Raw genomic sequence first — 16,273 nt, forward strand, 5'->3', positions numbered from 1 at the left:
TTAGACTAACGACCCGCCCCGGCTTCGCACGGGTGCAATGCTGATACTAAATACACTACAGAAAAACTGTGAACGTTGTATATAAAACAGATGATAATTAAAATCGATTCAGTAGTTTTGATATAAAAAACAATTGCTGTTCGTTAGTCTCGCTAAAACTCGAGAACGGATGGACCGATTTGGCTTATATAGGTCTTAAATTTTGTGGAAGTCCAGGGAAGGCTTAAAAGGTGAGAAAAAAATATAAGTTTTTAAACTGGCATGGTCACTAACACTAGTATTAGAACTTGAAACGGGATATTTACCATGTTTATTTGTGTCTATGAGTTTCCGATATTTCGGCACTGTTGCAAGCGCCATGATCACGGATGAAACTTATAAACACAAATAAACATGGTAAATATCCCGTTTAAAGTTTAAATACTTGAGAAAACAATGTTTTGAGGCGGTACGAAGTTTGCCGGATCAGTTAGTCTATACTAATATTATAAAGCTGAAGAGTTTGTTTGTTTGTTTGAACGCGCTAATCTCTGGAACTACTGGTCAGATTTGAATAATTCTTTTTGTGTTGGGTAGTGCATTTACCGAGGAAGGCTATAGGCTATAAAACATCACGCTACGATCAATAGGAGCCGAGCAGAGCGGGTAAAACCGCGTGGCCAGTAGCCTTAGTCTTATATATAAAAATGAATTACTCTTCGTTAGTCTCGCTAAAACTCGAGAACAGCTGAACTGATTTGGCTTATATAGGTCTTAAATTATTTGTGGAAGTCCAGGGAAGGTCTCAAAAGGTGATAAAACAATGTTTTGAGGCGGTACGAAGTTTGCCGGGTCAGCTAGTAAAGGATAAATGGTAAATAGTGTTCTATTGCTGTGTTGGTTATGAGGCCAGTATATTGAGAATAATACTGTATACGTGCGGTGTCTGTTACGCTAGCAGGAGTTCGTCGTCTCGCGTCTTGTGCTTCAGGTATCTGAACATGCGCCTGAAATAGAGAGAACATTGTCATTAAATATATTAGAAATGTTTGCAATTATGCAACTACTATTTATGCATTTATTTTTGTTACTATAATTATCGTGAGACATCTAATATATAGTATAAAACAAGTCCAGTTTTTGTCTCTATATCTGCTTATATCTTTAAAATTACGCAACGGATTTTGTTGAAAATTTTATATGTATACATGCATAATATATCATCATTGCACCCAATTTTGCGAAGTTGGGGCGGGCCGCTAGTACCAAATTAACTAAAAACCACAAAAGAATGCGAAGGTTTAGAAATACTTAGGTTTTATCTACCTCAAGAATTGGTTTTTTTAATAAAGTGAATAATAAAAGTGTAATACCAGATAGTCCTGGGCGCGTGTCCCCAGTCGCGCGGCGTGTGTGCGAGCGCGCGGCGCAGCTCGTGCTCGTGCACGGGCACGTCGGACACGACGCGCGCCACGCGCACGGCGCCCGCGCGCGGCCACGGCGCCGCCCGCCCGTCGTCCACAACTAGCTCCACGCGCATCGACACCTCCCACACCGACCGCAGGGGGACGTTCGCCACCTGTTACACGTTAAAGCAATTATTTATTTTAATCCTTAATACATTGACTGCCAACAAAAATCTTTGACGGCATTGTCACGTTAGCACCGGTAATTTTTGCCCCCCATGGCGTTGAATGTGTTAAGCCTTTCACTGTCAACAAAAAACTTTTAAAGGCTTTTCCTCCACTAGTGTCGGACAACGTTGTCCGACATGGCGTCTAATGTGATAATAGGTATGTTTCCTACTAGTCAAATTCAATACTTTTGTCGAAACGTCAAAATACGATATTTTCTATTAACATACATACATACATAACCTCACGCCTGTGTCCCATAGGGGTAGGCAGAGACAATGGAACGCCAATTGCCGCGGTTCTAACACACTTCTTTCGCTTCATCAACAGTCTATCAATTTCCTATGAATCTCATCAATTTTCTATGAACTTTGTATGAAATACCCTATTATGACGTCATCAGGTTTTACGGCAAATAGCAGACTTATTTCTAGAAATTTAGCTAGAAAATATCGAAAATTAAGTAGTTCATCTAATTTATAAATGAGAGTGTGATTATTTTTGAATATTTTATTGTATTGAAAAGTTGTAATAATTTATTTTTGAGGATACTACCCAATTATGCCCAGTATATGGCAAGAGGCTCACTCCCTATTACATGGGACTTATAACACAAATGGTGAAAAAGTGGATGTACATTGTATAGCGGCATTACGTGTAATGTGCGCTTCTGCCTACCCCCTCGGGGATAAAAGGCGTGACGATATGTTAGGCACTTTTGTTACGTCACAATTGAATTTTATTGTCCGTCAGTCTGTCTGTTAGTTAAGTTACGTACTCGTTTCGCTCGATTTATAAAATGTTCTTATTACAATACTGGTTCGTTGACCGAGTGTTTGCAAGTGCGACTGCCGAGCAAGGGGTCTAAGGTTTGATTCCCGGGTCTGGCAAAGAAATGCTGGGTTTTTTTCGGTTTTTTCGAAAATTTCTTAGTTGTAACACGGCTTCTGGAAATGTGCCCGGTATATGGCAATAGGCTCACCACCTGTTAATTACAAGGGACTTACAACACAATTGCTGAAAAGTCGGTGTACCTACATTGCACAGTGGGCATTACGTGCCAAAATGTATAATATCTCTGCCTACCCCATCGGGGATAAAAAAAACGTGACAATGAGTCTTATAACAATAGGAAACTACCACATACCTTCAGCGTCAAGTACCCTTCATTATCCATAGTATAAGCGAGATGTAGCTTGGCGTCATGCATGGCGCGTCCCCAGCGCAACGCGACGCGCGCGACAGCGGCGCAGCGACGCAACAGCGGGGGAATGTCTGACGCCACGCAACACGGCCCGCGACACGCGCGCGACACCATGTAGCGCATTGTTTCACACGCGAAGCGAACGCACATCGATGCTACTGGGTTCTTCTTGTCTGTAAGTTGCAAATTGAAATAATTTTAAGGTTGAAATCACCAATACACTAATATTATAAAAAAATTAACTAGTAACACAAATGTGAAAAGTAAAGTACATAAAATTATAAATATTAAATTATAACTCTTGTGAGGACGAGGAGAGAACGCTGCTCATGAATATGAGACACTAGCATGGCTTGAAACTAGTCGAGTTTCTCGTCAAACATTTACGTGACGTGAGTAAGCCGTTGAACATAATAATTAATATTAAAGTTTGTTTATTTGGGAGTTTGTTCATCAATCACGCTGTAATTACTAAACAGATTTTGATGACATTTGCTACACTGACAGGATTTGACCTGACTTAGGTAATAGGATAACTTTTATTCTTTGGGTAACACATATTGAGCAAGCATGGTGATTAACACTCCCTCTCCGTATAGGAAGAGATCTTAGTCCAGTTGTCACATTTACATGATGGAGTATAAAGAAATCCTGCTCACCCTGCTGCACGGTCTCCACATTGATGTCCAGCACGGGCGTGTCGCCGCGCACCCTGGTCCGGGTGGCGTTGTCGAGCCGGTGCGCCAGGCGGGCCGTCAGCCGCAGCCGCCCGTGCAGGAGACGGAACGACCAGGTGTCCGGCGATGAAGACTCCCATTCGCATTCATGACTCCTGGTAAAATGATGTTAGAAAATGTAGCAAACTATGTACTTTTTTACACGCAATATCGTGGTGGCCAGTAGGTTTAAGCCTGCTTCTTATGTATGAAAATGCATTTTAAACGGAAAGTACCAGGAGGTGACTTTTCCCAAATTATATGTAATGTACTTTCAAAGATAATTTAGACACCACTGACAAACGATAAAGCGTGAGGAAACCTAAGCTTATAATTCAATATCAACCCGCATTGAACAAGCGTGGTGATTCATGCTCAAACCTTCTCCGTGTGAGAAGAGGTCTTAGATCTATGGTACCATACACTGCCTGACAGTGCACACCCACTTTTCACCACTGATATTATTAGTCCAATTTACATGTATTGCATTTGGAAACCGTCCTCGAGGAGACCCATAGTCTAGCTATCACAGGCTTTTCGTGTATCTTGGGAACCCACCTAACTATATAATAATTAAACTATTATAATATCACACTTAATTCATTAAAAAATCACGGCTCTCGAATCACACTAGACGACGTTGCCGCATCTGCGCACGCTGCTAGTAGAGCTTTTTCTCCATTAATGTACGTGAGTAAACCGTGATTTTTTAGTTAATTTAGTATGTCTTACGATAGTTATTATAAAAAATATTACACTTACCCCATAAACGGCAACATATCGATCTTGGCGACAACATTGACTCCAGAATCAATTTCGCTCGGATTCAGACTCATAGCGCTGATCAGCTCCGGATGCCACTCCATCTTGCCACCCTTCATCTCATGGCAAAACTGCGAAGATTGCGTCGTGGAAGAACTATACACGTCTACCGCATTCAAATTCTTACTACTTGTGAATGAACTGACCATTCCTAAACTATTAGTGTCTATCACATCCGATTGGGAAGGTTCTTTCGAACATTCGGACTTGGGTATTAGAGCATCTAGCAGGTGTTTGTCGATCCCAGAATCCACTGTATGATACTCAGTGATCAACTGTTGGACAGTTATATTCGCGGGTGACTTCTTCTCTTTTTTAGGGGACCGTTTCTCAATACCCCTGGAGGTGTTCCCTTGTCTCTCAGGCAGATCTGTAATGTCTTTCTCCGCAGCCAAATGTCTAATGTCCTCATGTATGTGGACTTTACAAGTTTTAGGAGACATTGAAATCTTTTGCATTTTCGTACTCGGTTTAGGCGTGACATCGAGAGAAGATTGCGTATTTTTATATTTCTCTCTGTCGTTCGGGCTGTATATACGCTTTTTGGCTTTAGCACACAGCGGCGAATGCTGCATATAGTCTGTTGGGTCTATTTTCTCTGTCTCTGCTTTAGAGGGAGATTTTTTCTTGCGACAAGCTGTCGGTTCGAGCGAATATATTGTGCTACGGCTGTTTATATCGCCGTAATACCGCGGAGTGAGAGCGTCATCTACTAAAGTGAGAGAGGAACTAGCTTCGAGTAACTCTTTGTTTCCTTTCATAGCGATTAGTGTGTTGGCTTCATTATCTTTGACGTGAAGTCTCAGAGCGTCAATCGACTGGTCGGTTGAGATCGGCCTGCTGTTACTAGACCGCATACTAGAATCTTCCTTACCGCTGTCTCCTTGCATCGCATACTGCCTCGACTGCACGCAATATTGAGTCGTAACTGCTTCGTTCTTACGGTCTTCTTCGAAGTGAATCAACGCGGAACGACTGGGGTCAGAGCCGCATAACGTGTCGTCAGATTTCTTAGGATTATACTTGTGGGCTTCGCAATAATCGATTGAGCTAAGCAGAATGTTGTTTAAGGGATTCAAGTGGTCGAATACAAGCACTTGCGAAGAAATCGGTTGTTCTACAGGCTGACGATGATACCTCTGTCGCGGACTAGGAACCTCAAACTCAGAAGATTTCTCAGAAGAATTAGACGTGAACTTCATCGGACTCCTAAACGAACGAGATCTCGATTTATTCAGAGTATGGCCAGCTAACGAGCTCATTTTATCCGATTCGTAATTCGATTCGGGGTACGAATCTAACTCGGAATCGATATCCACTTGGCTGGATGTGACCAAATTTGCCTGTATCTGCGTGCTTTGAGTAGAAGGATTCTTCTTAACGACTCCGCTGTCAAATGGTACATTATCATAGGCCATAGGCTTCACTAGATCTAGCATGAGTTCCTTTATACCATCAGAAACATCTTTGAGGTAAGTCGGTATGACTTTAGCTTTACTCTCAATCATATACGAAGTTTCACCGAAAGCGGTTTTCTTTAGAGGAGAGTATTTTGTGTCTGACTTGAAATCGTTTTCGCTTAAGGATTCGTCGTCAAAGTGAAGAGTTTTCACGACTTCATTGGCTGTGTGATCAGCTTTTTTAGAGGAGGCGGTTGAGGAGTCTTTAGTATCATCACATTCGCTGTCATCAAGCGCTAACCTGGACTTCTGCAGCGCTGCCTGAGCCATAGATATGTTATTTAACAAATCTTCTCTGCTCAGTACTATGGACTGTCGCTTTGGAGCAAAACTCAGCCTTTTGGGCTTCACCACCTCACTCTTCTCCTCTACAGAAGGCTGACCCTTGACTTTCATGACAACCGGCTGATACTCATCCTCGTCCTTCTCAGTGAAATCAGATATCATATCGAGCAACTCCTTAGTATCATTAGCTTTTTTGAATATCTCACCGCGTTCCCGTAATTTCGACTTCTCCTCTTCTCTGACAGCATATTGGAGATCCGAATTGATGACTCTTTCGTAAAACTGGTTTATCACAGACGATTCTTTCATTTCTGTCACAGACGTTTTTAGTTCTTCTATTTTCTTCTCAAGTGTATTAATTTCTACGTCATCTTCTTTGTCTTTAAGAGAAGAGATAGAGTCACTTCTTTCTCTAACTCTATTCTCTTCTTTGTCCGTCTGTGCGTCATCCTCGCTGTCTTTCGTTACATAAAACATGCTTTCACTAGAAATATTACTGGCCTTATCACTCTTCTTTTCCGAAACTGTATGCGTGGACTCTAAAGGCATTAGTTCCTTGTCCTCTGTTCCAGTTTCATCAACAATGGACATATCGAGTAGAGCATCAAGTACAGTATTCTTGCTCTCGATTTTTACTGTTTCTTTCACCTCTTCACTTGGTTCACTTTCAGGGACATCAACCGGTTTCTCGTCAACATCCATTGCAGACACTATCTCCGTACCCGTTTTGAGAACTAACTGGTCGCTACGTTCGTCCACTCTTGGGTGCACCAGCGAGACATCCTCACTACCCAACTCTTCGACAGACAATTCTGGACAGTCCTTATTATCTGAAGCTTCTACTTTATTATCAGAAGCTTCTATTTTATTATCTGAAGCTTCTACTTTAGTATCTGAAGCTTCTACTTTATTATCTGAAGCTTCTACTTTATTATCTGAAGCTTCTACTTTATTATCAGAAGCTTCTACTTTAATATCTGAAGCTTCTACTTTATTATCTGAAGCTTCTTGAACTTTAATATCAGAAGTTACTACTTTGGCGTCCGTAACACTATTAACAGATTGACTTTTCAAATCCCCTTGTTCAGTTAAAGCCGGCGGCGCGACATTGGCTGTCGCCGTTTGGTACACTATGACATCTGGGCGCTGATTGGTCAAATTCTCTGCTTCCAGAACGTCCGCGCACTTTGATTTGTCAATCATTTCTTTCTCGATATCAACCAATTCTGGTGGTATAGGTTTTGTTGTAGGTATTTTAGAGCTATCATCATGACCTTGTTCAATAGATTCTTTAATTTCTTCCTGTGTTTCTACTGTCGGTTCAACTTTCATTATGGGCATTTCATCTACAGTCTTTTTGCTATCTAAAGTCGTTTCTTCCTTTGCAGGCATTTCTTCGTACGTGTCATAATTAATCACAATTTCGCCCACTTCTTCGACTATCTCAGGTAGTTTGACACTCTGTTCGATTGCCGAATCCAATTTGTCTAGAAGAAAGACATTGGTAGATAGAGCTAGCGTCATATCAGTTTCATCGTCATTTAAGACATCAGATTTCTTCTTGTCTGCCGCATCATCGAGTATATTTGAGGAGACAGTTTCAGTCATCGACACATCATCAAGGTTTGGATTCTCTAGTAACTTGCTTAAAGAAATATCATCGCTACTTGTCTTGCAACTCTCCTCGCTACTCCCCGCAATAATAGGGGTGGGAATCGCTTGCGTTATAGAAATGTTGCCAGTATCATTCTCGTACACTATTGTCCTTCTTCTTTTATCGCCATCCCTAGGTGGGGAATGAGTGTTGCTAAAGAAATTAAATTGATCTGTAATCTCAACTCGTTCTAGAATTACGTTCGAATGTAGTTGTGTAATGGAAATGTTGCCAGTTTCGTTGCCGTAGACGACTGTGCGCCTTCTCTCGGTTACTGGGTTTGCTTGCTCGAGGATTAGATTCGTCGGTAAAGCTTGTGTGACTGAGATATTGCTGACACCGTCTTCATATATGATGGTGCGACGTCGTTCCTGCGACGGCTTTTCAGGCAACATTATATTGGCAGGCAAAGCTTGTGTTATAGATACATTACCAGCATCATCATTGAAAACTATAGTCTTTCTCTTTTCTTTCGTGTTATTATCTAAAATGACGTTGCTGGGCAACGCCTGTGTGACAGATATGTTTGCTTGTTCATCCTCAAAGACTATCGTCTTTCTCTTTTCTTTAGTGTTATTATCTAAAATGACGTTACTAGGCAACGCCTGTGTGACAGATATGTTTGCCTGTTCATCCTCAAAGACTATAGTCTTTCTCTTTTCTTTAGTGTTATTATCTAAAATGACGTTACTTGGCAACGCCTGTGTGACTGATATGTTGGCTTGCTCATCCTCAAAGACTATCGTCTTTCTCTTTTCGCCCGTGTTAATGCCCAAGACGACGTTACTGGGCAAAGCCTGTGTCACCGATATGTTGGCTTGTTCATCCTCAAAGACTATAGTCTTTCTCTTTTCTTTAGTATTTTCGCCCATGATGACGTTATTAGGCAACGCCTGAGTAACAGATATGTTGGCTTGTTCATCCTCAAAAACTATTGTCTTTCTCTTTTCTTTAGTGTTATTATCTAAAATGACGTTACTGGGCAACGCCTGTGTGACCGATATATTAGCTTGTTCATCTTCAAAGACTATCGTCTTTCTCTTTTCGCCCATGTTATTGCCCAAGATGACGTTGTTAGGCAAAGCTTGTGTCATTGATATGTTAGCTTGATCATCCTCAAAAACAATAGTTTTTCTCTTTTCTTTCGTATTTTCAGCAAGAATGACGTTACTAGGCAAAGCTTGTGTCATTGATATGTCTGCTTGTTCATCCTCAAAAACAATTGTTTTTCTTTTTTCTTTATTCGAAGTTTCTCCAACTAGTATGTTAGTAGGAACAGCTTGTGTGATCGATATGTTACCTGTATCATTTTCATAAACCACAGTGCGACGTCTCTCGCTCGGGACAGGGTTGCAAAACAGTTTCCCTGGTAAAGATTGGGTTACAGATATATTGCCCATACTTTCATTAAAAACTATCGTTCTTCGCTTACTTGAATCTTCATTAGTAACAGCAGTATCACTTATAATATTTGTAGGTAGAGCTTGGGTCATAGATATATTACCAGTCGTGTCTAGAACTTTCTTTGGAACATCAACAGCGAACGAAGTAGATCCACCATCCCTACTAACGAACGCAGAGCTCTCACATTTCGAGTTTAGCATATCATCTACAAAATTAGGGAGATCATCGTTTACATTCAACACAATAGTCTTTCTCTGAGGCGTCTCAAAAGAGGTTGACGGCAAAAGAGTCTGTCTATAATTCTTCTCAGTATCTGGTACTGGTTTATCCGGCTGCAAAGTCAACCGTTTACCGTCAAAAACAAGAACTTGATTCGGCTCTTCGTGGACAGCGAAATTGTCCGCTTCGCAAGGCGTTACGTATGGGTTAACCGCTATATTCTCTTTATCAGCCACCCAATCAGGATTCAGACTAACTTTCTTATCTATAGACGTACTTTTGGAAACATCTTGGACGGGACTATGAATAGTATCGGTGATAGACATGTCCTCATCGTTACGAGCTACGTGTGTCATGTTTAAATCGACTTCTATGTACTCTGACAAACTCTGTCGACTGGCAAAAGGCCCGTGACACCCCAAACTACTAGGTCCCCTTTCCAAATCCTTCTCAATCTCATCCAAATCGTCTTTACCACCTATCTCCTGTATATTTGAGAAATTAACATCGATACGACCGGAGTTCTCACCGATGGCGGACGCGATGAATTCATTTCCAAATATTTTACTCTGTTGTTCTGTGAAAGTGCTTAAATCAAATTGGTTTTGTGGAGCTGTAGGCTTCGTGTCAGATGTACAGTCGAGAGAAGCAAATTGTTGGGTGAAATTTATACTGTTTAAGGAGCCATTAGAAATGTGTGAGGGATTCACGTTACTAATGAAATCGACTGCCTCAAACTCTTCGAATTGTTGGTCAAAGATACGTTTCCCTAGATGTCCTACAGGCTGCCTAGACGCGTTGGCTTCAGAGTCGTTACTGGACGACTCTAAAGACTTGTTATGTTCCTCGTAAAAATTCTTCCAAGTTGTCGTCGCTTCGTTTGTTACGAATTCGCTGTGGACAAGCATGATTGGTCATTTTAATTTTAATAACAATGATTTAACTACGTATTTATATAACCTCAAACCTGTCTCCCATGGGGGTAGGCAGAGACACGACATTTAACAGTACAGGCAAAGAATTAGATTACATGCTTCCTCACTTCTCATGTTAAATAAGAGATTGGAGATTGACATAAGGGGTATAGAGTATTACAACTGTTTATGTAACACGTAACGTCACGCCTTTTATCCCCGAAGGGGTAGGCAGAGGTGCACATTACGGCACAAGACGATAAAACAAATACTTTGCTCATACTGGGAATAACTAGTTTAATATCTATTGCTTGTGTTATTGATTGTTAATTTTATTTAAAGAATGCTGTGCTTGCCTGTAATCGACTGTAACATATTACTTAAACATATTGGAAAGGTTTTTTGTAAAATTTAACAATGTATACAATTGTAGGAGGGCCAATAAAGATAAATAAATCAAATTGAACCCAAAACCTTACACTCTGTAGTGACTCTCGCAAACAACTGACACAGTCTCCATAATAGATGAAAAATACTCACGCAACACCAGTTCTTCTAGAAAAACTGACTCTTCGGCTCTTGGCGGTATCAGTCGGAGTGGCAACATTGAACTCAAGCTCCGAGAAGGGTGTGCGGGCAGGACGCTGACTCTTCAGTATCGACGATCTGCGCTTTCTACTGCAAATATGTACAAAAATATTAAATGTACACAAAGTTGACACTTTAAAACATTGGGATGTTTTTAACTATAACTTTTTAAACTGACATGGTCACTAACACTAATATTAGAACTGGGCGGAACTAGATTAGACAGATAAACTGTTTATCCGTGATCATGGCACTTGCAACAGTGCCGAAATATCGGAAACTCATAGACATAAACAAACATGGTATCTACCCAATAATAGTATATCTATCCCGTCTTAAGTTCTATTATTGGGATGCTTTTATTTATAATTTTAGGGGTACCTGGCGAACCGCACATTTCCCCCTCTGAAAGTCAGACTTGTGACACAGTTCAGCGTATGAGCTTTCATAATAGGGCAGAATCAAATAATCATGGTTTTCAAAACCATGTCCTTCTACATTCTAATAGGTATCTGTGTTTATATTGACTGCAAAACACTATGTGTGATCCACAAATTGTTGTTTTGGGTCTAGGTGTCATGTGTATGTGAACTTTTATGTTTGTAAAACACTTCTCTTATTCTGGCAGCCATGAGGTTAAAAAAAAGCAAATAAATTTTAGTTAGAATTCAATAAAGAGTACCATGGGCAGCCTTATCACTAAGACGCAATCCTTTACAGACAACAAAACTCATAGGTACAAGAACAGCAACATAGTTCTACATCTAAGAGGACTCGGTGCCTTTTACATGTGTTGAGGGTGTTTTAGTGTGGTAAATATCCCACAGCCCCAAATCTTTTATCCTAATGCTAAAATCTAGGCGCCTTTTTAAAGCTTCCCCTTCAAGATCAAAAAAAAGGTACAACCTTATACAGAAAATAGTAAGACTGTCTCCGTAAAATAATAAAATTAAAAATAAATTTAAATTCTTTATTCGCAGACAAATTTAAATGCAAATTAGCTAGGTACAGATGGAAAATAAGCAGGGATATAGCATAAGCTTGGATATCCTTCCTTAGACACAATATTGCTCACCTAAGAAATATCATGTTATATTCCAACGTGCTTCGAAACAATAATCATCATATTTAATAAGAATCTAATTTGAGAACTAAAAACCATCATAAACCATATAAAACAGACAATCGCCGCGTCGTGTGTCGGGAAATTCTGCTCATGAATATAAGCCTCTAGCATGGCTTGAAACTAGTCGAGTTCCTCGTCAAACAGTTACGTGAGTAAGCCGGTAACATAATAATTAATAAAACAACCAAAAAAAGTAGTTTAGATATCACCAAGCGACTATAGTTGCGTACTATTTTAAAAATCAACTTACGTCGCAGCCGCATCGGATGCCCTGCTCTGTGCAGTGTCATCCATTGTATCAGTCACTTAATTACTTAATTCTTATAACAAACAACATTTATGTCATCACTTTATTTTCACAAACTAAGAACAAATTAATTAATATTATTTTGTTTATTTCCAAACAAAGTCTTTCAAAACACAACGGCCGCGGTCATTCAAAATTTGACTTTGACAGTTTTTAATTTTAAAACGAATGTTTATTTTTATAAGATGGCTTGTGGTTTTTAGAGAACTAGGCTTTTGAGTCATTGTTGTATTGTTTGTTTTAGTTATAGTTGTAATGGAAATTATATCAGGGTATTCATGAACAGCGCACGTAATTTAAAAACTAATACTTTTGTATGGGTTAATTTACATATCTTAACTGAAACTAATTTTACCAACCACAAACTTATTGACTACCTAATTGAGCTATTGACTAATTTTAAAACTGTGTAAAAGTACTTACAAGACAAACACAACACCGAGCGCAGTGATTGCTAGTAAAGTTGTGTACACAGAACAAATCGCTAGCCAAATGAGAACAATGGCATAGTCTACACTCACTGAATCAGACATTAGAAAGCATAGCAAATATATACTACATTGCTTCTTGTAAATAAACTAAAAATTTCATTTAAATTAACTGTATAATTTTATTGATAGGAATCTGAACATGACATTTTGTCAATAACGTCAATGAGATATTCTTCTTTTTCTCTTCCAAAATAATTGTCAGATTTCCTTACCGGCTTTGATAAAAACTAAGGTTATACTCTAGAGGGCAAGAAACTTTTTTTAGAACATTAACGTTTCATGGCGACATCCATTTGTTTGCTCACTATACAATGTGATAGGGGTGAGGGTGAGACTTCTAACCCGTTAAGGCTGAGTTCTACATCTAATTTTATCGACAAAAGTCGGGAGTCGAAGGGGTCGAATCCCCTCCCCCTAAAAGTTATGGCTATTTTAATATTTTTTTTACTTTTTTTGATATCAAAGGTTGTATGCGTCGTAGAAACAAAAAAAAAACGGCAAACGGTAGCTAATAATCTTGGCTAACTAATTCATTACTTTTTTCATATGTTTGATAATGTTTTGGTGAGAAAAAAAATCATTTGTGAATTATTTTTACCGAAAAAATCACTATTTTTCAATATTTTCAATTAGGGGTTCAACCCCCCATATTATTTTTTTTGTCGATAAAATTAGATGTAGTAGGGCAAATGACCCGGTTGTGGCCATCGACCCCTTTGTGGCCACTTGGGCCTTCAAATATTTATAACTAAGGCATGGACAAATAAATTACTCTGTGATGTACAGTATTTCAAATATTGAATATTGGAGACACTGATACCGTTGGCAGCTTTGATGTGTCAAACTTCACTTCGATGCAACAAGTCATTCTTTTTAGTTGAGGGTGAAATTGTTAAGATCTTAACAAAAAGGCTAAGGCGAGCGGGTGAGGATTTGGTTTTTATTTTTTTAATCTTTGCTTATTGTTTGGATGTTTATGTTAATACTACATGAAGAATATATTGTCTAAGTGGAACTAAAGTTATTTTGTCGCCATATGTTTCTGAAGTGGGATTATTAGAAGGTGGCCACTAATGGAGACAAAATTATGAATTTCTCCATCTTTGGCCACACGGCTGGCCAAAACTTTTGTACATAAACGCCCCACTTCTAGTCATTTATCGTAATTTATTTATTATTTTTCCTTGGCTTTACATATCAACAAATACATATTTTTCATTTTCAGAGATGCAATAAATTGCCTTCACACAAAGGGAGGTCAGTTTACTTTGCAGCTTTTACCAACGTCATATAAATGTTGATCTCTTTATTTGTAAGTTAAATTCAAGTGAAGTAATAATATTTCATATTTTCCAGACTAAATGAAAACCATTGTTTCTAAAATGTCAAATTTAATTAATAAATTTTGATTACTTTTATTGTATTTTTTGATGGCCAGAACTGGCACACGACCGTGGCCAGAAATGGCACGAATCTGGCCAAAAATGGCACAAACTCCCTTTTTTTTTTCTTTTTTATACAGTTTTTTTTCTATTGGACGTTCTTTAAAAAAAGGGTTTTCTTAGGCAACATTAATACATGTTAAATTACTTTTTACAAGAAATATGTTCGTGATAACAAAAACTATAAGTTAAGAAAGCCTCAAAGTCGACAAAATTCTTAAAGTGGCCACAACCGGGTCACTTACGATACTCAGCCTTAACGGGTTAGAAGTCCCAACCCTATCACATTGTATATAGATGGCACAAAAGTAGGAAGTAGTAGTAGTCTGAAGCAGTATTTACTCAAAAAGGCTAGTTGTCTGTAGCGTGGCTTGATACCACAACACTTGATCTTTTTTAATCTCGTTTCAGTAAGTTTCCTTTAACAAAAGACATTAATCTGAGTTGGTAGTACCGACTTTGATAATGATAATAACGCTTACTGTCCTCACATGTCGAGACTTCTCCTGAGACTCTCCCAGACCTAACTCATAAGTTAATGATAATGTACTTTATTTCTACCATATTAGAGACAGGAAAAGTAAAAGCTTTCCTTGTCCATTCTCTATAATAATTTTATGAACTGTTAAGCAAATGAGCTGTTGCGGCGGCGTTTTAAGTCTCAAAATGATGATAGAATAATATAATTCCTGGAACATTATTTAATGAAAAATAAATGGAAGTTAAATAAAACAGAGTTTGGTTTTTATAAAACTCATATATTTACGATTATAACTTTCAATAATCCATATCGGAAACCGTAGTGTACGTGTAAGAAGTACGAGTAAAGGATGAGCTCGTGTCAGACGATTGATGAGTAACGCGTGATTTTGGAGCATTCCTGTAAATAAAATTGTTGTTAATCCTTCTTGAATGAATTTGTTTTTAGAAATGGGATCAAACGAGTACTTGGGTAGCCTGATGGTATGCGAATATATGATAAGTACTGCCAATGGACACCGGCGAGCGCAACACTAAAAATTGACAACGCCAAAATTAAGTCGCAAAGTTGTAATAAGAGAATTTTATTCCTTCTCTTAACAATTAAAATTAACTATTAAAGAATCACCACTCGACAGAAAATAGTCTGCACTGGCAGAATGTCAATCATTGGTATTAGAGACTCGGTTGCCATCAAGAAGAGAAAAAAACTATAAAAGAAGTTAACGACTTAGCGACCAATTCCACTCGATATTAGTGTCGAGACTACCAGGCCAGAATAAAAAATTAAAAACCTTTTCTTATTCTTCCCTCTAGGACCTCTAGGGCGAAAACTTTTAGGCGGTTTTTTAGACGTCTTCTTTCGCTGCTTCTTTCTACCTCTTCTGTCATCGTCATCATCGTCCGACATGTTATCTGTGTCCTCATTGTTGTATTTCCGACGGCTTGATTCCATTCGCTTCTGACGAGCCTTATAAATCTCACACGAGTCTCTTGGCATAACCTTCCAATTTCCTTTGCCTTCACCTCGATGATATTTCTGAAAATATAAAATTATCTATGTAATTTGTTTATTTCGGGGTTTTCTTTCATACTTTTAGACCCTTTATAAATTCCTAAAAATAGTTTTATAATAAATTAAGGGTAAGTGAAACTGGATAACTTATATTTTATTTTTACTAACTTTTTCGCGAAGCACTTCATTTAAATTTTCAAGAAAAGGTCCCGAAGAAATGCCGTCATTCCTACCCCATCCGAATCTTGATTTCTTTTTATATCTTTTTTTATTTATTCGGTGGTAATCGTATGGCTTTTCATTATTTTTTGATCGTCTCGAGGATCTCATTTTTATAATCTAAAATGTAAATGTTTAAAAAAGTTATTGAGAATTTCGGTTCTTATAAAGTGTCAAAAATTTTTAATTGACACTCCAAGTCACACGAAATTCTACTTTTGTTTAGGATAATGCGAGTAAAGAAACGTAGTATTCCATTTAGAAAAACTTAGGGAATTATACACTGAATAGTTTCACTCAAAGTTGTTTAAAGT

At 38.6% G+C, this 16,273-nt stretch overlaps 2 protein-coding genes and 1 long non-coding RNA gene across 6 annotated transcripts in view; all 3 read right to left on the minus strand.

Annotated features, from left to right (window-relative positions):
- The window catches only part of LOC126912288 (uncharacterized), a 62,824-nt gene that overhangs the window by 3,178 nt on the left and 43,373 nt on the right, over positions 1-16,273 (minus strand). The gene's annotated exons all lie outside the window — the stretch shown is intronic.
- LOC118278488 (uncharacterized) lies at positions 836-12,939 on the minus strand. 4 transcript variants are annotated; one of them, XM_050703397.1, is made up of 8 exons: positions 12,736-12,939; positions 10,832-10,969; positions 7,028-10,271; positions 4,296-6,922; positions 3,477-3,649; positions 2,761-2,990; positions 1,353-1,558; positions 836-986 (listed from the first exon to the last, which is right to left on the minus strand). In XM_050703397.1, the coding sequence occupies exons 1-8, from the start codon at positions 12,843-12,845 to the stop codon at positions 929-931; spliced, it is 6,786 nt and encodes a 2,261-aa protein (XP_050559354.1). In that variant the 5' UTR covers positions 12,846-12,939; the 3' UTR covers positions 836-928. The 4 variants fall into 4 exon arrangements, with proteins under 4 accessions (XP_050559354.1, XP_050559353.1, XP_050559351.1 ...); XM_050703396.1 differs by having other exon boundaries at positions 7,007-10,271; XM_050703394.1 differs by having other exon boundaries at positions 4,296-10,271.
- LOC118278767 (septin and tuftelin-interacting protein 1 homolog) lies at positions 14,987-16,145 on the minus strand. Its single transcript, XM_035598110.2, has 3 exons — positions 15,909-16,145; positions 15,520-15,764; positions 14,987-15,125 (listed from the first exon to the last, which is right to left on the minus strand). The coding sequence occupies exons 1-3, from the start codon at positions 16,068-16,070 to the stop codon at positions 15,023-15,025; spliced, it is 510 nt and encodes a 169-aa protein (XP_035454003.2). The 5' UTR covers positions 16,071-16,145; the 3' UTR covers positions 14,987-15,022.

This window comes from Spodoptera frugiperda, chromosome 24, assembly GCF_023101765.2.
Source record: "Spodoptera frugiperda isolate SF20-4 chromosome 24, AGI-APGP_CSIRO_Sfru_2.0, whole genome shotgun sequence".
NCBI classification, from domain to species: Eukaryota; Metazoa; Arthropoda; class Insecta; order Lepidoptera; family Noctuidae; genus Spodoptera; species Spodoptera frugiperda.